Source organism: Leiobunum rupestre, chromosome 4, assembly GCF_980474605.1.
Source record: "Leiobunum rupestre chromosome 4, qqLeiRupe1.1.hap1, whole genome shotgun sequence".
Taxonomy (NCBI): domain Eukaryota; kingdom Metazoa; phylum Arthropoda; class Arachnida; order Opiliones; family Sclerosomatidae; genus Leiobunum; species Leiobunum rupestre.
The window spans coordinates 45270285-45292623 of record NC_143387.1 but is presented as its reverse complement, the minus strand read 5'-3'; the positions used below and the strand labels follow the sequence as shown (position 1 = coordinate 45292623).

The 22339-nt window shown below is 36.4% G+C and overlaps 3 protein-coding genes across 5 annotated transcripts in view; 1 reads left to right on the top strand and 2 right to left on the bottom strand.

Moving 5' to 3' along the window:
* Positions 1-22339, top strand: part of LOC149947957 (uncharacterized) — a 534917-nt gene that overhangs the window by 287366 nt on the left and 225212 nt on the right. The window lies entirely within an intron of this gene.
* Positions 4201-10982, bottom strand: LOC149947959 (uncharacterized). 3 transcript variants are annotated; one of them, XM_090172602.1, is made up of 8 exons: positions 10688-10982; positions 9992-10144; positions 8715-8876; positions 5986-6045; positions 5600-5711; positions 5485-5524; positions 5278-5424; positions 4201-4376 (listed from the first exon to the last, which is right to left on the bottom strand). In XM_090172602.1, the coding sequence occupies exons 1-8, from the start codon at positions 10764-10766 to the stop codon at positions 4245-4247; spliced, it is 885 nt and encodes a 294-aa protein (XP_090028728.1). In that variant the 5' UTR covers positions 10767-10982; the 3' UTR covers positions 4201-4244. The 3 variants fall into 3 exon arrangements, with proteins under 3 accessions (XP_090028728.1, XP_090028730.1, XP_090028729.1); XM_090172604.1 differs by having other exon boundaries at positions 5600-5654; XM_090172603.1 differs by having other exon boundaries at positions 10016-10144.
* Positions 14862-20673, bottom strand: LOC149947958 (uncharacterized). Its single transcript, XM_090173146.1, has 6 exons — positions 20598-20673; positions 20297-20428; positions 20058-20195; positions 17608-17752; positions 17513-17540; positions 14862-15005 (listed from the first exon to the last, which is right to left on the bottom strand). Exons 1-6 carry the CDS (start codon positions 20671-20673, stop codon positions 14970-14972), a joined length of 555 nt encoding a protein of 184 aa, XP_090029272.1. The 3' UTR covers positions 14862-14969.

The window sequence follows — 22339 nt, the reverse complement described above, 5'->3', positions numbered from 1 at the left end:
CTTGACCCTGTGGCGACGGCCTTGGAAAACGAGCACTTTTGTTGGGTTATCGCTACCTGGTAGTTAATATGAAGCCTGTGGACTTTAAATGAGTTCATGGGATCGCTGTGAGCTGAGGGAGCTTTACTGGTTTAGTTCGGAAAGTTTTAGGGAAAATCTGGGCTGGGAAAGTTCGCTGAATATATTGCACCATGGTCTTGTGACCGAGAGAAAAACACTTTAATTAGTGAGAGATTAATTTTAGTATTGCTGAAGGCAGGGATTTAGTTTATAATTTATATTGAGAGAATGGTTTAATTAATTATCTTAATTTTATATTTTATCGTGGGGTTTGATCGAGTTCTATAAAGCTTATAAACAATAATTAATTTGTATGTATGGTTCAAAAGTTATTTAAGTGTTAAGTTTATCATTAAATTAAATTTATATTTAACACTGGGATTAGTTTCATTAAATAGAGCTCGGAATTCTAAGATATTTGATGTAGGGGGCTTTAAGAATACTTAACAAGAACTGTAAATTTAGAGGGTCAAGAGTGCGGGGAAAACGTAATAACAAAAGTAAATAAAACACAGAAAAAGTAAAAAAAAAAAATAAGTATACGGGTGAAAATGAACCTGAAGGGTTACATTCTATTTTTATAAGTAAACCATGTAATTTACCCCCCTCTTATAATATTGAAATATCTAAATCTATCAAACTAACTATTTTAAGTTGAAATTTAAGTTTAAGTCCTGTATATAATAAAGGTTGGCCCCCTAGTCACTTCTAAACTATAAAGTCCCTAAGGAACTATATGGCCTGATGGCCCAAGATTAGAAATGTAATTTAAGTGTGATCTCCATTAAGTTTTAGTCAAATATTAAAGTTAAATGTAAAGTAATGTAGATTTCAGTGTTAAGCCCAGGCCTCAAAGAATTCAATAGAGAGCCCCACGCAAAAAACCTTGAAACTATCATAAATTTCTAAAAATAGCCATAATATAAATCGTGCATTGGATCCCTCAGCAACAAGGCCAAGGTTACCAAAGACGCGATAGGATGAAAGGACCCCCAACTCGCCACCGACCTCAAATTCGTCAAGTCACGTAGACCCCAAAGAACCATTGTCAAAGGCGTAAGCCACCCCCCTACGTCCCAGGGACCCAATGCCCAAAAAGAGCACCATCATTAAGGAATGAGTGACAAGACCGAGGGTATAAAAAAGACCCCGCACCCTCGAAACAAGAAGAGAAGTAAGAGACTCGCAGGCGGAAGCTCTGCTCCGCCATGGCCCGACGCTTCACTTAGAAACTTCAAACTTTAAACCAAAACTTAGAAACTTTAGCGAAGTCGAAATGATATCATGGGGTCCCCTATCATTTAACATTCATAAATAACGACGTTCAGCGAGTCCCCAGACGTATCCAGCTACGGAAATCAATGAATCCAGAAAGAAGGCCAATCCAAATCCCAAGAGAGCGAGAGACGTAAATCCAATCCAGAGTTCGAGATTCCCGTTCATGTCCGAAAGAGTTATCCCGACGAAGACTGCTGGGAGCCTACTTGCGTAATCCGAAAATCCCGGAACCCGGAACCCCGTACACCGCCGTGCAAAGCACAAAAGCATTAACGACCAAATTTTCGATTTACAGATTTTGGTTTTATTTCTCCTTATTTTATACGTTAAATTCAATTTCGAACTAATTTTCGAATTTAAAATTTTTGTTCTTAGAGAAATTTTGTTGCAAAATGCATTATTTAGGTTTTTGCATTATTTTCAAACCAAAAACGCATTAATGTGTTTATTTTCTTTAAAGGTCAAATCAAAACGCATTTTTTTCGCGTTTTAAGACACGGTTTTAATGATATTTTTTAAATATCGTTTGGCCTGTAAATTGTTTAGTACCAGAATATAATTTGAGTTGAAAAATCCAAGTCTACTATATAAACTTGAAAGAAGTAAGTTGGGGTATCTTAAGGCAAAGAAAGTTTGAATTTCGCGGGTTTTCTCCATATTTTGGTTTTGGTTGTTAATGCTTTTGTGCTTTGCACGGCAGTACAGCACAGTCGTCAAATTCCAGAGAAAGACTCCCCAGCCTTCCATTGCAACTGAGAGAACGAGACCCCCGCGCGAACGAAGAGAAGAAACCCCTCCTCTCCAAGGCAAGCGAAGACACCAGACAAAAGGACAATTGATCAGTAGTAGTTTCTCCTAAATTCCCAGTAAAAATTCACTGGGTCAAGGTAACGAGTCAAGTAAAGTCCCCCACCCTCAAACTGACAAAATTCGCCCCCAATCTAGAGTTTCCTCCAATAACCAATACCGCGAGATAGCGTAGACCCCCTGATAAAACCCCATTTTCCTGTGCAGTCCCGAAGAGATTACCAGGCTAGAAAACGCCCGGAAAAAGTCTCGTTTAAAAACCATAAGTCCCCTTGCCTTATTATATGTTATTTTATAATGTTGATTCTTGTCCACCTATTATTTTATAATGTTGATTCTTGTCCACCTATTATTTTATAATGTTGATTCTTGTCCCCCTGTTATTTTATAATGTTGATTCTTGTCCCCCTGTTATTTTATAATGTTGATTCTTGTCCCCCTGTTATTTTATAATGTTGATTCTTGTCCACCTATTATTTTATAATGTTGATTCTTGTCCACCTATTATTTTATAATGTTGATTCTTGTCCCCCTGTTATTCTATTATTTTATAATGTTGATTCTTGTCCCCCTATTATTTTATAATGTTGATTCTTGTCCCCCTATTATTTTATAATGTTGATTCTTGTCCCCCTATTATTTTATAATGTTGATTCTTGTCCCCCTATTATTTTATAATGTTGATTCTTGTCCCCCTATTATTTTATAATGTTGATTCTTGTCCCCCTATTATTTTATAATGTTGATTCTTGTCCCCCTATTATTTTATAATGTTGATTCTTGTCCCCCTATTATTTTATAATGTTGATTCTTGTCCCCCTATTATTTTATAATGTTGATTCTTGTCCCCCTATTATTTTATAATGTTGATTCTTGTCCACCTATTATTCTATTATTTTATAATGTTGATTCTTGTCCCCCTATTATTTTATAATGTTGATTCTTGTCCACCTATTATTCTATTATTTTATAATGTTGATTCTTGTCCCCCTATTATTTTATAATGTTGATTCTTGTCCCCCTATTATTTTATAATGTTGATTCTTGTCCCCCTATTATTTTATAATGTTGATTCTTGTCCACCTATTATTTTATAATGTTGATTCTTGTCCCCCTATTATTTTATAATGTTGATTCTTGTCCCCCTATTATTTTATAATGTTGATTCTTGTCCCCCTATTATTTTATAATGTTGATTCTTGTCCACCTATTATTCTATTATTTTATAATGTTGATTCTTGTCCCCCTATTATTTTATAATGTTGATTCTTGTCCACCTATTATTTTATAATGTTGATTCTTGTCCCCCTATTATTTTATAATGTTGATTCTTGTCCCCCTATTATTTTATAATGTTGATTCTTGTCCCCCTATTATTTTATAATGTTGATTCTTGTCCCCCTATTATTTTATAATGTTGATTCTTGTCCCCCTATTATTTTATAATGTTGATTCTTGTCCCCCTATTATTTTATAATGTTGATTCTTGTCCCCCTATTATTTTATAATGTTGATTCTTGTCCACCTATTATTTTATAATGTTGATTCTTGTCCACCTATTATTTTATAATGTTGATTCTTGTCCTCCTGTTATTTTATAATGTTGATTCTTGTCCCCTGTTATTTTTAAGAGTGTATTTTTTGTTAAAAAGGATTAATAAAGAGAATTTTGATTTGAGATCATACTGTTTTTCCGTCTGAGATTCCACAACCTCCCGTTTCCTTTCCCCTTTTATAATCATTTTCGGTGGGAGCGTATAACACCGGACTATTTGATTACTTGCCATCTAATCACCAAAACGCTCCGACCGTCGAGGGTTATACTTCGTGTACCCTGTTTGAACCGTAAAAAAATCGGAAGTGTGAATGGCGGTGTTGGGGTCTTTTGCAAATGGTAGGATCAAGTTAGTGAAGGAAGAACGCAGTCCTTGGAAATTAAAATTTGAAAGCTTTAATTACACTGTGTGGCATTTTAAAAGTTGAAACAAGAATTACGCAAACTGCTTTATCGTCACCAAAGTTCATACGAAGCGTTGAGAAAAACGTTATAGAGATGATAAGTTCGGTGAAATTTTAATTTGTACTTAAAAAGGCTTATTTTATAATAGTTTATCACTGGATTTTGGTTCAGCATTTTCTTCCAAAATCAAGCACGTGTCATTGTCGACTTCTAATAACTGTTTCTTAAGAATTACCGCTTCTTCGTAAGTCGGCGGTAACGCGTGAATAGCCTAGAACGAAAAAAATTGAAAATATACCAGACAGCGAAAAGGCCAAGCGCAATTCGGCTATAATAGCGATTTTTAAAAAATGCCCCTTCAAAAATAATTTGTGCCTCTCAAAACCATTTGAGAGTGCCCCATCGTGCCGCTCAAAAAATCTCTGTGCCCCCTGGTAAAATATCATTGGGACCCCTGGAAAAATATCATTGGGAACCCTGGAAAAATATCATTGGGACCCCTAGAAAAATCATTAAAAAATATCCTATTCATATTTTATATTTAGCTAAGTCCAACTGTCCAAACTATATTATTTACTTTCGTGTACCTTACTTTACTATATTATTATCATTTCACCATTTGAAGTTGAAAGTTTTAGCTGTAACAGAAACAATAATATGGCACGTAATTAAGTACAAATACTGATTGGACTATAAGGTGAAGTCATTTATTCAGTTTTACCCAAGTACTAACTGCGACTTATTTCATTGGTTTGGAATAATAGAACGTTCTCAATTTGTTCCCAGTTTACACCATTTTAGTTTCGCTATCGGTATCGAAAAATTTGTGTTAAAAACACAAAGAAATAAAGACCAAACTAATGTGATGGGAAATTCCACTTCGATTTACGTTTTGTATAAATTTAATATATATCTATTTAAACCACTTGTTGGAATGTCAAACGCCAGTGTGGCCCGTGTTGACCTTCATGCTCATTTTAAAGTAGTTATAGCCTCATAAGTCTTAGGAAAAAAGTTGATTTTTAAGTGTGCCCCCTAAAGAATTTGCCGGGCCCCCATCAACTGAAAAATCCTGGCTACGGGCCTGATCTCTATAGTATGCCAAAAATGCATTCTCGTTAATGAAACCTTGTACGCCTTTATTGGTGTTGGGTGTGATATATGTAACTTACGTTATTCACGACTGAACTGTAGTGTGGTGGAGCATCCATGGATGGTGAAGGAACCGGAGATGGTGTTCCGGGAAGCATAATATCTAGATGCACGTCGCTGTCTCTCGAAGACCTATGGGCTAGATCGTGTTCTTCGAATAAAGCACTCTGTCGAGTAATAAATTGTTAATATCACTCTTATAATCCTCAATAAGTGAAACAGCTTACTGGTGGTATAGCGCCATGTAAGCCCCTACTATTATATTTCCTTTTAAGAATACGTTTCGATCGTTATAAAATTTAAAACACGAATTCTGCTAGTGCGAAAGAAAGTGGTACTTACTGTTTTCCGACTAAACACAAAATAATAATAACGAGAATTCCTCCCACGATGGCCCCTGTTAAAATAACAGAGGTCTGTGAATCTTTACCAGATGTAAAGTATCCGTTATAATCTGTTTAAAATAATATTCTTATAGTTTCACCGGCAATAGATTTAACCCTGGAGTTTCAGGGGGATATGCGATCAAAACCGCAACGTTACGTTATGTATGGTTCTACTTTTAATTTTATTAATTTTCATGAAATATATTTCAAAAGCGTAGGCTATTAGTATAGTGTAAGGTAATTAGTAACGCGTACAAGCATTATTTTCCTAACCCCTGTAGGTTTATTCTATCCACGCTTTAACTAAGTGACAGCCTTGAAATTAACTCGAGGGAAACTTACCCGGTCTTTCTTTTGGTCTCACCCATTTTAGATCATCTCTTTGGTTGTATCTTTTTTCGTCTGAAATAATGTACCGTTCGTTAGTTAATTTTAGTAGAGTTATTGAACTCAATAGGTTTTTCTATAAAATACGGGAGGTCACGTGTAAATATTTTTCCTACGTCACTAGCGATAGTTTTCGAAGTTAGAGAGCACGCGCTGTAGTCGATAAAGATTTCGGAATTCCACGTGCGAAACGCACGTGCCAATAAAGTACTAGAAAGTTTAAGCTAGTGACGCCTAGGAGAACGCAACCCGTCAAAAGTCGTGCATTTTCTTGTGTACATTTTTCATTGGCTGGACGCTTTAGCGCCTGCAGCCGTCGGAAGGGAAAAATTCGGAAATTGTTTCCCCCCCCTCCCCGCCCGTAAAACGTTTAGCAACCAATGAAATTTGTACACAACACTTCGTTAGCGTGAATAAAGGCTAGCTCCTTATGTTTGTTGCTCGTAGGCACTAATCGGAAACCTTCCTAACCCACCCTACTGAAATCCGTTTTTCTAATAGCTATAGCGTAATATCATATGTAACATAAATACGCATAAGTAGGCCGCTGTATAACATTTCCATAGAAACATTCAATGAGGCCTTGTTTCACACGGAACATTCAATAGGTGTTTCCATAAAATACAACAATAAAACAATTAGAGAATAAAATGTTTTTCTCCGCGCCACGAGCTTAAAGACCGAGAACAAAGATTCCATTTTCTCGTGGGTTAATTTTGACCCGCACATAACTGGACTGGTCGATTTCTTGAGGAATGATAGCGTGGACAGCTTGACCGACGGCTCAGACTGTTCTTTAATATGATACACATAATGAGCATCAATAAAAGAGCTAAGGTACAACATCCACAATTGTCCAAGCGGTCACTCAAGCTGACAGAGCTGTCAAGCAAGTTGTCACTCATCAAAATATTATAATAATTGGGGTCTTTAAGCTTTTTAGTACTTCATTGGCACGCGGGTTTCGAAGTCAGACTTCAAATTTCAAATCTCTATTTACTCGAGCACACGCTCTCTATCTTCAATTACTATAGCTAGTGACGTAGGAAAACATTTACACGTGACCTCCCGTATTTTATAGAAACTTCTATTAGTGTACCGTGATTGAAAAATCCTTATAATGCTTGAACTATTTAAAAAGGTACCATGGAAACAAAATGTCGCCAGATGAGCGGGAGGAATAATAAATTAATTAAAATATAAAACATCATTGTAGGGTATTTTTAATAGTAAAATTCTGGTCAAGGTTCTTCTTAAGCGTAGAGGGCTGCGAATGAAATTATTTTGATAGTACATAAGCACGCGACAAAGTACGAGAAGTGGTCTCGAAACGTTTCGTTCTTGTTTTTACATAAAATCGATCACAGTCAACCACTACCCGATCTTGAGAAAATTTCCTCATTTACGTACTAAAGCTGTGATTGAACATTAATTAAATTAATATTTTTGTGTAAATTTAAAATTTAATTTTACATTTCCCCGAAGATATTAAAATATTCGTTGAAATAATTATAACTTAGACGTAAACCGCTATTATTATTATTATTATTATTATTATTATTAACTAAATTACCCAAAACTTCGACAAGCCTTAAGGTTGGTTCACACGGGCAGTGTTTTCCTGATTTTCTCTATTTTCTCGTTTTACCACCTTTTTTCGTTGTTCTGGCGCACGGGAAAACGACTGTACACACGGACAAAATTTAACGGATTTTTCTGCCGTCAGCGCTGCCGGTAAACGAGAAAACTGAGAAAAAAATGTTGAAATATCTCTACTTTTTTCCCCGGTTTTCTGAAGCACTTTGAGCTCGACTAATCAGCGAGCGTTTCGCTGTCACGGGATTTTGAAATTCTTTAAAAGTAGGCTTAAGAATTTTTGCGTCTACCACGTGACGGCATAACGCTCGCTGACTGGTCGAGCCCAACGCCCCTCAAAAAAAGGTTATCAGTTTTCTCATTCCCCGGCAGCGCTCGCTGTGATAAAATCCGGCAAATTTTGTCCGTGTGTACAGTCGTGTTCCCGAGCGCCAGAACAACGAGAAAAGGTGGTAAAACGAGAAAATAGAGAAAATCAGGAAAACACTGCCAGTGTGAACCAGCCTTTAGACCAATCCATTCCAGAATGAAGATATTATTCATATTTTAATTAGCTTAAGTGGAATTTTGGAATAATTTTATTTGGCACGTTCTCAACTTTCGGCCCGTTTTAAAGGAGAAGCGCCAAGCTATAACGAAAAACATGATTTCTTTGTGAAAACCGCTATAAATAAAGTGGTGGTTTCTTAATACATTTGAGAAGTTTAGCTTTTTTCACTTCTTAACAATGGTGGCGCCCTCTTGTGAAACTTTACGAACAACGTCTAGCGTTCTTATAGTCATGTCTGTAACCATGGTGACGCGGCCGCCGCGCGAATTAGCTCGTGCCAGCGGCGCGGTCGTTAACATTAACCTATACAAGTTTATTTTTGCGACTACCGCGAAGCGGCGCTGTGGTGTAAATATGAAAATAAAATGGCGCTGTTTTTATAGCGATTCCGATTGACAGAAAAGGGGAAACAACTATTTTGTAGTATTTAAACGTTTATTACGTTCTCGTTCAACTTTTATACCCTAAATAAACCCGTATTTGTAAAAGCTTGGCGCTTCCACTTCAAGATCTGAAGTTAGGAAACGAAAATCCTCACCCAGTTGAACGCATAAGCGAACACCCGTGTGATGGTCTTTCGGTATGGTTCGATTGGTATTCTTGTCGAAACATTTGTTATAGCGACATTTTGCCAATTCGCATCTCTTGGTGGGGCAGTCATTGCTGGTTTTGCATTCTATGGGCGTTGGGCTGACCTCATCTGCAAGTAAATGGCACGATATAGAAGAATATTTTTACAAAGAAAACATAACTTTCGCGATGTCTTCCGATAGTATAAAAAGTCGTGGCACACTCTCCACGAATATCGATTCGCAAGGTCAAAGAAACTAGAGCACTCTTATTTTTGTTGAACACTTCATTTGTCTTTACTATAGCTTCAACCTTGCAACGGCATTAAAGAGCGGGGATAGAAAATCAATACGGGAGGGTCGCCCTTACTAAAGTTGGAACTATAAATAGTGTAGGTTGATGGTGTTATTTCAAAGTGCTCTCTAATGTACAGGAAATAAAAATGTGCCAAGACCCAGATCCTTGCCCTTGGCAGTAGTGTACTAGCGCGTTGTCCTTAACAATGCAATTCCGCGAAAACGTTTATCAGTGATATGCACATAAAAGAAAATGACGCGGAAATAAACTGGAAAAAACCGTAAACGTTTATTATTTGGCGTTAGATCTCTAGTTTTTCTCATTTTTTGGGTCTTGCTTCGAAGAACCGAATAAAGGTAACCGCGAACGTATGAAGTACACGATATTATGCTATTCGAAGTTCGTACGTTCATATTTATTTAATAGCACGGAAATACATGGATTGTTTCTTGGTCAGTAATAGCACCTATCGCCTTAAGGTTTCGTAATCAAGAAACCTTAGTTTTCAATGTTTTTAACCAAGAAGTGATTTCCAATACATTTACTCGTATACAGTTAGTGTAACCTAGGAGCAACAAACACCAAACCCCACACAAGGAGAATGCAACCCGTCAAAAGTCGTGGATTTTCTTGCGTACAGTTTTCATTGGCTAAACGCTTTAGAGCCTGCTGCCGTCGGAAGGGGAAAATTCGGAAATTGTCTTCCCCCACGCCCGTAAAACGTTCAGCGTAAAGGCTCGTGACGCTCGTCCAATGAAATTCGTACACAACCCTTCGTTAGCGTGTTTAAAGGCTAGCTGCGTTCTCCTTGTGTTTGTTGCTCCTAGGTGTAACGGACAATAAGAATTACACTTTACGCTTGAAATTATTCTATCCACATATCATTGGTATATATTGATTATATTTCGAAATTATCTTTGCATCATCTCATTAGAAAGAAATATGTACCAGAATGGGAATCAGTATGTTTACTTTTCTTGCAAAGCAGCACTCTTTTGTGCGGCTCGAAACAGTCGTAGGAACAGGTTACGTTTGGTCTCTCTTCCGTCTCCAACACAGCTTCACTGCACATTTCGTAACATTGCATTTTCCCGAAAAGTCCTGAAATTTTAAAACGAATTTATTGCACTACTATACAATATTAATTAATATAATTATCACTATAGTGTATAGGAAAAATAATTCATAAGTTATTTAAAATGTATCTGTACATCTTGCGCTTAATGCATTAACTTTTATCGCGATATTTCACGCGTCTTTTCTTTTATGATTTTAATAATTTTAATATTGTAACCAAATAAAATAATAGATAACTAACGTAGGTTTCCAATACTGGGTAAATAAGCATAGGTAAAACTATCCATAATGCTGTTTAACACAAACGGATAGCTGTAGTTAGAAGTGGGCAAAATTATACAGGACCGCGACCAAATTTTACTTTGGGGGCACATCGCTCTACTAACTTGGTTTGAATACTGAATTTGGAGCCCCTAGCTTACTATCCCGACCCCTGCTTGAAATAAAGTTTATGATTGAAGAAGTGGTATTATTCGCGATTTTTTCTTCGATAACTAAAGATGGACGACGTTTATTCACCCTATAACCATTAAAAATAAAGATTTCGTAAATATTTGTACCACTCACCAATAAATGTGTAGATGAAAAGCCGGATTGATAACGCGCGTTTTTTTCTGGTTTTGGAATAACCAAGCATAATTCTCATGTTGTTCTACCTCAGAGGCGAGTCCCGGTTCTCGACTTGCACATATCAAATGCACTGACGGAGTCTTTTCTCACCTTCTTGATTTAACAACTAATTTTATTTGAACACTAATTGTTCTCCAATTCTCCATTTTGTGGGGATGAAACGAGAACTACCTAATTTATCTTGTCATGTCTCTGGTGAAAAGGCGTCTTTGAGGCTAGGATTTTCCATTGATTTCTCTACGTTTACGAAGCGGTAACTATTGAATAAATGTTAGGCTTAGAAGAGTTGTAGGAGAATTATCGACCGGAATATTTGTCAAGGACCTACGAATCCGAGCTAATGGTTGGAAGTGCCACCATCTAGGGGAATCGTTGAGGGTAATTTTGTGCTCTTATTTATTGTAAATTTATTTCGTATATTTTAGATGATGTACGTAAAAGCTTATTAATCGAACTAAACAACGAAGGCTCTCACGTCACGAGTCCTACGAGATATTGATTATTTTTTAGTGTTCACACGAACTTATTGCGGGTTATTTATGTCGAGGGTTATTTTAAAAAATATTATAAGGCTGGGCGAATAGTATTTTTAGCCTATCGAGACGAATATCGAATACCCAATAAATTTATAATCGAATACCGAGACGAATGGTAGTTTTTGAACCAAATACCGAATAGTTAGGCTTAGTACAAATATTACCTTATCGAATGTTCGTCGAATAATAGGCCCGAATATTCGTCGAATACTATAACGAATATTCGTCGAATACTGTACCGAATATTCGTCGAATACTATACCGAATATTCGTCGAATACTATACCGAATATTCGTCGAATACTATACCGGATATTCGTCGAATACTATACCGGATATTCGTCGAATACTATACCGGATATTCGTCGAATACTATACCGGATATTCGTCGAATACTATACCGGATATTCGTCGAATACTATACCGGATATTCGTCGAATACTATACCGGATATTCGTCGAATACTATACCGGATATTCGTCGAATACTATACCGGATATTCGTCGAATACTATACCGGATATTCGTCGAATACTATACCGAATATTCGTCGAATACTATACCGAATATTCGTCGAATACTATACCGAATATTAACCCAAATATTTGTCGAATAACAGATCTAATAGTCTGAATATTAAAAAAAATACCTTAATAGTAGAATTGTATCAGTTTAAAGTACCATTGAACATCCCAAAATAATTTTTATTTTTATTTTGGGATGTTCAATGGTACTTTAAACTGATACAATTCTACTATTAAGGTATTTTTTTTAATATTCAGACTATTAGATCTGTTATTCAATTATATTTAATAAAATAAAAATTTGTCGTAAGTTACTACGCTCGAGTTAATAGAACTTATTTTCATACCCAAATTCGGCAGAGAGCCAACTGACCATTGACAACGATCATTTATGTAAAATTGCCGTTTAGATCGAACTATTCGGTTAATTCGTTTATTCGCCCAGCCTATTTATTTCGTTATAAGAAAAAATAAATAGGAATACATAAAGTACACTACGTTAATTAAAAATTAAAAAATTACTGAAAATACACTAAGAAGACTGTTATGATTTTCAATGTTATCTATTTTTTATTCATGCATAATTATATACGAATTAGTTGTCAAATATTATGTTCAAAAAAGGGGTCGAACTCTACGGATCGTTTCTGTATTCGATATCAAAATTAAAAATTATAATTTTCTCTTCTCGCTTTATTAAATGAAAATATTAAATTGGTATATTTTAACGTACTTACATAATTATCCAACAGTGAGACGATGTATTTTTCAAATTCTAATTTATCTGAAAATCCAATAGTGTTAAAATGAACACGTTTTGACTTAAGATCAGTTTATTTTTATTTGTCTCTTCAAGACATTCAAATGCAAGTTAAATCGGTAAGTGCACCTACTTTGAAAGATTTGAAAACAAATCTATGACAAAATGTTTCTTGAAAAAGTTAAACTTCATCTGAGCAAGAACTGAATAATAACAGGAATTTTATTGTAAAGGTTTACGGTATAATATCTACTTTTAAATATTATTATTGTTGAATACATGATTTATTGGTCTGACAACGCTAAAAAAGTTGAGATTACAAGGATTGCCTTCTGGTATAAAATGTTATTTCGCATCGCACCCTAGTGATAAAAATCGTCAACCGCGTATGTTTCCAGTTTTAAGGTTACGGAGGCTTAAGGGGATGTTGAAGGCGTTAGTTGTGTCGTCTGCATTTTGATTTCCGGATTTGCATGGGCAATTCAGGAAAATATTCAGATAGAAAGGCTTAGGCTAAATTGCATATACGAAAACCACGAGAAAGAATAAATGATTGAACAACGCAATTTAATCGATTTAAGTTATTGTGTGGTAAAGCCGGATACACGACGAAAAAACGTGATTTTCCTGGTACTTTTTTACCCGAAAATATATTCCTTACGCCAACATTGTTCCCACACTGGACGCCAACTTATTTGTCTCTGACTCTCTGTGTGTAACTGCCACGTACGACGGCATGGAATCTTTTTCGACCGCTTTTCAATTGAGACGAAAGCTTAAAATATTTCGAATTCGTGACTTCAAACGGTTTCAACTTATAATCCGGTAGTCATTTTGCAAACGAACAGTGATAAAACACTATCTTGTCCTCGTTAGTTGAGATTTTTCGTTTATTGAGACCATCTTTAAGTATGGAGATGGGAAACCCGTACCCATCATTCCAAAGGGGCTCCTCGAGAGTCCCTAAAGTAATTTTAGTGGCAAATATAGTGGTAAGATTTAGTTTTGTTGAACTATTTACAGATTAGACTCGCATATGTTCTTAAACTATATTTCTTGAAAATTCTTTAAATGTTTTCTTTTGTAGTACTTGGCAAACACATTGGTCGTCATGTGGATCGTTTTAATACAAAAAATTTGTCCCAATAATGTTAACGCTTCGAAAAGTGAGGCAAATGCCTAAAAGGACACAAAATGACTTTGTGACCAGAGCCTTGCAAATACTTAAGGTTGCTCTGTAGAAATGTCAAGAATTTCGTATACATTATGATAGTTCCAAAAGGAAAAATATTGGATGTAATTGCGATAGAACTACAATGTATGTTTTATTATCTCAAAGGGTTAAAAAAAGAATTGGAAATTCCAATATTATTACCCAATTTTCGTTTGAAAGTGTACTCATCGAATGAAGAAATATCCGATCGACCACAGAAATGTAACCCCAGTCATCTAGCGACTTATACTGCCTTTTAAACAGATGACCTTGTTACAATGTGTAAGAGGGTGGTAACTATTACCGTTAACCTCTACAAGTTTTTATGGAAAGGGAAAACCCCTTCAACCAGTGGCGAAAGAAATTGCAAACTGAAAGCAGGAAGAATAGTTCGAGCTTTCACCCAGTGCCACAAGTTGGGATCGAACCCGGCTCCTCTTGCTGCGAGGCGAAAGCGCTAACCACTCCGCCACCCCACTTCAGTGAATTTCTCGTGTGGGACACTATGGTAACTAAAACTTATTTATTGGTTAACCAGTGGCTGCTCTGTGTAACCCACGTGATCACATTTCTCTCACAATACTGCTCTTCTTAATTGTCCATAAAATATGTTTGGTCTTTTTTCTCTTCCACAGACCAAATACCACACATTAATATCATAATCAAAGGGAATTAATAACTTAAAGAAGGCCTTTTAACGTTTCCAACTTAAGGTTTCCCAGTCGACGACTTGCCTGTTCGGGAGATCTTCGCCCGGGTATCATAGTGAGTTTAAAATCGCATTTCTAAAGATGATAATGTGCATCTAGAATCTCTGATGTTGGAAGATTGCTGCCGGTAGGACTTCAAATCAGATACGATTCGTCTGTTGGTATCAAAGAAAATGATAGCATGAGGCCCGGACGTATTAACTATTTTTCTTAATCGAGTAAATCAACTTAGACGTAGTTTCTTTTCGCTATAAATACGTGGTATTCTTATTTCTGCTTTAGGCTTAGTTTAATTAGTATTAAACGAAATTTTGTTTTGTTAGGTGTTCATATAATTGTTTCATAATAAATAGGCTAACAACTCTTCGTCTCGATATTTTTTTAATTTTCATCGTTTCTTTTTGTCTTGCGTAGAGAGTCTCATCGCGCGGATTTTTTTCTCGGTGTACAATTACCCTTCCTCTCATTAAGGCAATAATCAGTTCATTTCCAGATCAGTAAGCTCTCCGGGTCTCTAAAAAATAATTAGAAAATGCGTTAACTTGAGCTATATTTAGGAATCTAATGTTACGATGACAACAGATGAGGCAGTAGGAACCTTAATATAAACCTAAGAGCAACAAACACAGCACCCCACACAAGGAGAACGCAACCGGTCAAAAGTCGTGCATTTTCTTTAGCGCCTGATGCCGTCGGAAGGGGAAAATTTGGAAATTGTCTTCCCCCCACCCGTAAAACGTTCAGCGTAAAGGCTCGTCCAATGAAATTTGTACACAAAACTTCGTTAGCGTGTTTAAAGGCTAGCTGCGTTCTCCTTATGTTTGTTGCTCCTAGCTTAAACTACGGAATATTTGGGTTCAAAAAATATAGCTAGCTTTACCTTTTCACACAGTCAAAATAAGTGGTGTAACCAGACCAATGCACGTAGTGCGGTACATTGGGGCCCGCGGATTAACTGTCAGTAGTAAAAGTAAAGAGGGGGTTCTAGCTATTCTACTAGTCAAAACATGGACGAAATAATTTAAGAGACGCTCATGACGGTCAACGCCAAGAGTTGGACTCGAGCTCACCTCACTGAATTCGTATATGAGCTTACGGATGGTCTCGGGCTCACCTTCGTCTCACCAATTATTGGCCGGGTTTCGGGCTGGAACTCGCAATCTTAATTTCCCCGCCGATGTGAGGTTTCGAGCTTAGTAGATTTTAAACCTACAAACCGTCTCAGGCTCGGATTCACTGTTGTTATAAATATACGGGCAGTCTCTGGCTCGCGATCACTATATTTACAAATCTACGGGTGGTCTCGGGCTCGCAACCATAACGATTTGACATGTGATCTCGGATTCAGGCTCCGTATTAATTAGTTACAAGTGGGGTGGCGGAGTGATTAGCACTTTGGCCTCGCAGCAAGAGGAGCCGGGTTCGATCCCAGCTTGTGGCACTGGGTGAAAACTCGTAACAACTCCTTCCGCGTTGAGTTTGCAAGTTCTCTACCCGCTGGTTTAAGGGGTTTTCCCCCGAGCTCTTCGGTTCCCCCTTCCATAAAAACTTGTTGAGGTTAACGGTAATAGTTAGTGTAGGGAGCTGTTGGCTCGCGTGGCATGCAGGGTTTGCCAACACCCTCCTACGCATTGTAACCCGGCCACCTGAATTAATGGCTTCAAAAGTCGCTTGATGACTTAGGCCTAAGGTGGTGCCTTGGGTATTAGCCTAGCTGATAATTATTTATTATTTAAAATGGTGGCCTCGACCTTGGTCTCACTTTGTTTTAAAACTACTAAAGGCTCAAGCTCGAGCTCGATATTTCGTCGCACAATTTGTTAATCAAAGAGCCCTATTAGTGTTTTCGAGCTCCATTCCGGCATTACTGGTTCACCCGGAAGACAGTCGGAGGCGGTCAGGAAGGCCTGACCCGGGAATCCAGACGACGCTAGGCCGCGCAAGGCTCTAACACTTTTGCCAAAATAAATTTCGAACGTTGGCTTAGGGCTGAACAATATTGCGAATTGGAAGGAGATTGATCTCATCATCAGATACGAAAACAGTATTCACATCGGTCTCGGGCTCGGGCTCACCTCAGAAATGAAAACTTCCAAAATCAGTCTCGAGCTCGGGCTCAAGGTTGAGCTCTTAATACGTTAATTTTTAATACGGGCTCGGGCTCGAGCTCCAAGTAATGTGAATCATGAAAAGGGTTCAAGCTAGAGCTCAAACTAATTTGTATTTTACCGGGGCTCAAGCTCGGGTTCACTAGTTACAATACGCGTTCCACAATACCTCATCTCGGGCTCGGTTTTAACGCGAAAACCTATCGGTCTCGTCTCAGGCTCACAATATTTATTTAAAATACCTGAGCTCGGTCTCAAATTGACCAATGCTCGTGACAAGCGTTTCCCGTCACGGTAGGCGTGGCCTAAAAATGAAAACGCGAATGGAAAAAGATCTTTCGTGAACAGATTTCTTTGGTCCATGATAAAAATGTCGACAGGTTGCATTTGAATTACAGCCACCGCCGCTAGATCGGTTTTTAGAACTGCCTGTAAACCAGTCTATATAACCCTCGGATCAGCAAGTACTTCCAGGTAATGAGCTAAGCGTTCTGACAAAAGGGTATAACTGTGCAAACGCGGGGGAAAACGAGCCAGAAAACAAAAATCGAGTAGCGGAATATTAACTGAAATTAAATTGAGGGGAATTTTAACGAAAACGCCTTTTTTAAATTGTAATTAGGTATAACTAACATTCCCACACTCATTGCTTAGGCATTATATGAACTATAGAGGTCAGCTGGAACATTTAAGCCCAGTTCACACTTTACAATTAATTGGGCCACTTAAATGTATCCAACTAATTGTAATCAAGAAAATTGCATAGTGTGAACAGAAATAGTTGGTACCATTGTTACAATATTGCTGTTCACACTACGCAATTTTCTTGCTTACAATTAATGGGATACAATTAAGTGGCCCAATTAATTGTATAGTGTGAACTTGGCTTTAGTCGTATATTGTAGTGTTGTACCTGATATACTGAAGCTCTTCTTCTCGTTCTAAAATTAAAACAATTGAAATTAATATTCACAGGAAGTCGACATATATACATTTGAATAAATTTACCCTTTCATATAAAGTACGATTAGTAGAGTCATTGCTATTACAAAGACCACTGCTCCAATAATGTATCCCGTTTGATAAGAATCGCAACAACCAGAAGATTTTGAGCTAATTGCGGCGTCTTCGGCACTCGTGTTTGATGGGATCCCTGCGTTCAAATTGAAAAAGGCGAAATCAGAAAACCAAATTGAAGAAATAAATCGGAAAGCGATAGACGGAAGGTGGAGAACTCGTGGAGAAATTCAAACGTTTAGAGAGGGTTTTCAACATTACATTTATAAACTTCCTTTTGATAATAATTTCCGCCATTTGTACGTCCATAGAGTCTAGAGACCATTAGGGGCGTTGGGAAGTTGGACGAGGAAGGCAACAGAACCTCTGGAGTTTGTAGGATCTCAGGAAAGGGTGACTTTTTTTTTAAACAGAAGTGGTCATGAATTTGTATAATTTGATTTTTTTTTACATAGATTAAGGTGATAATAAACAAGACATAAAGAGAGTTTAGTAAATTTTAAATTAAGTTATATACAAACTAATATTTATTGAAAACTAAAGACGTACATCTGCTTGCGCAGATCATCAAATTACTGAAAGTACACGCTCACTTTTCTCGTCTGGGCTTTATATATTGCTGCATTATCCTTTAACTAGTCAAATTTAAGTTTTGAATCGACCAGAAAGACATCTTCAACTAGTCAAATTTAAGTTTTGAATCGACCAGAAAGACATCTTCAACTAGTCAAATTTAAGTTTCGAATCGACCAGAAAGACATCTTCAACTAGTCAAATTTAAGTTTTGAATCGACCAGAAAGACATCTTCAACTAGTCAAATTTAAGTTTTGAATCGACCAGAAAGACATCTTCAACTAGTCAAATTTAAGTTTCGAATCGAGCAAAAAGACATCTTCAACTGTAGTCAAATTTAAGTTTGGAATTGACCAAAAAGACATCTTCAACTAGCTGTCTTTTTGGTCGATTCGAAACTTCAATTTATCTTCAACTAGTCAAATTTAAGTTACGAAACGACCAGAAAGACATCTTCAACTAGTCAAATTTAAGTTTCGAATCGTCCAGAAAGTTGCCCCTCCTAGTTAAATATTTTTGAGTGGCATTACCCCTGGTGTCCTACACCCCTGGTGTCCTACACCCCTGGTGTCCTACACCCCTGGAAACAAGTGTACTACAATCAAACAAAGGGAAAACGGAGAACATGATATCCGTGTTCAAAAGCGAACATTTTTCATTGGTAATAATAACATTGGTATATATATTTGTATTTTTTCCTTAGTAGGGATTATTCTCTTTTTATATCTATATCGCTGTTAATGGAAGGCTATTGTCACCTTCCCCCCCCCCCACGTTCTAGTCTAAATGTTTCATGTATACTACATATGAAGAGCAATTTGAGTATTAAAAGCTTCACACACATGAGCTCATGAATGTGTACGCTTTCTAAAAAGCTTGATCCCAATTATATTGGAAGGGGTTTTAATTATTCCCTCTCACGTCCTAAAATATAAATCGATAAATTCAACACTTTTCTAACCCATATCCCCAATGGGTTTACTAATGTGAAAATTCCTCTAATTTAATTTTTAAATGTTCTAAAGCGGGAAGACTACAGTGGCCATTGTCTTCTTTCAAGCTGAACTCTTTTAATTTTGTATTTTAACTTATAACATTAATATTTATGTGTAAAACAGCCTCTTGTTTAGTGATTAAAATAATTTTGACAATTTTAAATTTAAAAGTAATTAAGTTATTACGTTTTAATTCGGACCCCCGGAGCTAAACAAGTTGGGCAAACGCCCAAACTACCCTTTAGTTAGGACCTTATATCTCTTTAATTATAAATATTAGAATTATCAAAATTATTTTAAGCACTAGAGGAATATTCAGCCTAATAAGAAAAATATAATTCAATTGTGTAATTATTAAAACAGAAACGTTCAGCTTGAACGAAAAAGAGGCTTTAACCGTATTCTTCCCCCATAATACGACACTTCAAAAAATTATGTTATGTATCAATTCGAAAGGTCGCAATTGACAAACGATCATAAGCTCGCGACTTCTAGTGGCGGAATTTGGAAGCTCGAGCGTAGAAGATTTTATTTCCGCGTTTGTACTACCTCTACGAACTTCGGGCCGGAGTCTTGACGCCTTTTACGCATTTATTTTATATGGTAGAAAGAGTTGTTACGGGTGAAACTTAAAAACCGTCACGTGAAAATAAGTCGTTCATGTAGTCCAAATTGATAATATATTTTTTCGAAACGTTTCTTAAACCGTATATCTATTAAAATTTATTAACCATATTAAATTACATTAAATCCTTTTCTTTTTAGCCTTTAAATAACTGATAACGCTTTGGGAAATCGAACCCCTCTCTGGTCGAAGCTTTCAAAACTCTCTTAGGCAAGATGGTCAATTAAAATTTGTAGAAATTGGTTACCTTTACAAATTTTGGATTTGAAGTACGACACTGGATGGACAGAATCCTCTGTACAGGATATACTTTCACACGCCGCGTTTGCACATTCGCCGAATGGACAGTCGACGTCCTTCTCGCACGTTATCAGTGTTACGCCATCTGAAATAAAGTTTCAAATAAGCATTTCAATTTCATCATTCGCGATACGATTTTAAGCTCAATATTTTTAAATCGATTAGGTCATATTTTATTAAACTTACCGTCGTGACAGTATAGTTTTTCCAATATAGCATCAACGCATCGAAATGGACATTTGCTTTGTGTCTTATAGAAAACTGTGACCACAGGAGTCGTGGAACAAACTTTCCAGGAACTGACCAATTGGGAAAAACCTTTTACGAAAAATTCATTGTTTAACCAAATAACATTGTAACGAGGTACCGCAGTAATACATTTAATAAATTCTTATTTCAAATTATCGAATAACGGTATTTTCCATGGCGATGGGTGTCCTAAGCTACTTAGTATAACTTATACATGTATTGTAAAAAATCAACTCACCAAATAAGATAAACGTAAATGTTTCTATAGAGCTCCAACAAAACCTTGCTGCCCTTGAAGAAATCTCTATGGTCATATTTGCCTTTGATTTTCCGCTAGGTTAACGCTCGTAATACTGTTCCTTTCGAAAATCATCACTGAATAGTTTTATTAATCTTATATATTAGTATTTAACGTTGAACAAACGCTACGTAATGAGGAAATAGCCGTGTACCGGGCTACGTCTACCTGAATATTAAATGTTTTCTTTAATAGTGAGACCGAACATTTAAAAAGAAATATATTTCCTGCGTATTGACGTTTGAAGGTCAACTTCCTACATTAAACGTATACAATCTGGTTTGTAAAATAGACAGAGATTCGTTTCTACGTCGGCCTCCCAAACTGGATTTCGGGGGAAAATCAAGTGCGGCGACGCATAGTTCGAGCTTGGACCAAGGTTCGAGAGTAGCCAGTTTCAAATTAAACAATCAAAACGCTGCGCCACATTGAACTGAAATTTCAATTTTACAGACACTTAAGTAATATTTATATGTTGTTTTCATATCTGTAATTATTTATAGCCAAAATCCAAGTAAAAATCAGCTAGCAACTTTTATTGCCTTTTTTTAATTCGGGTGGCCGGGCTAAATTGTGTAGGAGGGCTGTGGCGTAGGAGATATATATTTATTAATAATTCCACTTCTGCAGAATGTAGTTCAGGAAACGAGAGGTGGATAAGCGGTAAAATCATAAATATTTGTCTCGGATATTTCCGACTTTCGGAATCGCCAAATTTTATAACTTCCTTTTATCGTCCTTATTTTTTCGCATCTTCGCTTATGAGAATTCTCGGGGGTTTACCAATAAATTTAACTTTAGAGTAATCACGCTTAATTTATCCTTGGGGAATTTTAGGTAAGTATTTGAAAAGGTATGCACATTTCATATTTATAGTTAACCGTTAAATAACGAATTCACTTTCATTTCGGAATCGGCTAATTTTCGTCTTAATGAGAATTCTCACCGGGTTTGCCGCTCAATCATAGGCAATCGTAGGTTTTAGCCGCTTAATATATTTGGAAAGATATGAATTATAGTATCTCAGTTTGAGATTTGTAAGTGACCGTGAAATAACGAACGCACCTTTGTATTGACACTGTTTTTAGTGTGTATTTTATTAGCAAGAGACAACATTCTTAGAAAGAAATATTTTCATGATATAAAAAGGCTTCGCATTAGGAAAAATGTACAAAAGAAATACCAGACGAGTACTATCTAATATATTGGTATTAATAGAACGAATATTTTCACGTGAATACTTAAAATGTACGATTTGGTAATGGTTTTTCAAATTAAGTTTCGGAAACTAATAGATTTTAACAGAAATTTTTGGCTGTCGGTAATTATTGCCTTTCAGTGTGAACACTTATTCGCGGGATTTCAGGGTTAAAAAAATTTCTATTAAATCTAGTGGTTTCTATCAAAGGCTTAATATAGTAATTGTACTGTCGAATTGGATTATGTAGAGGGAAAAGGGAGTTCTATATAACTATACGGATAATTTTTTATACACCAATTGTTTAAGACGTCGTATAACATTGTTTTGTTTGGTTTTCAAGCGATTCAAATAAATATATTGTCCTGAGCAACGTTTGGCTTGTAATATTTTATCACTTGAACTTAAAAGTGCGTTTCTAAGATATTAGGAACTTCTATACGCTATTGTCCAGAAATATTTTGTCATCAATGTTTGGGAAATT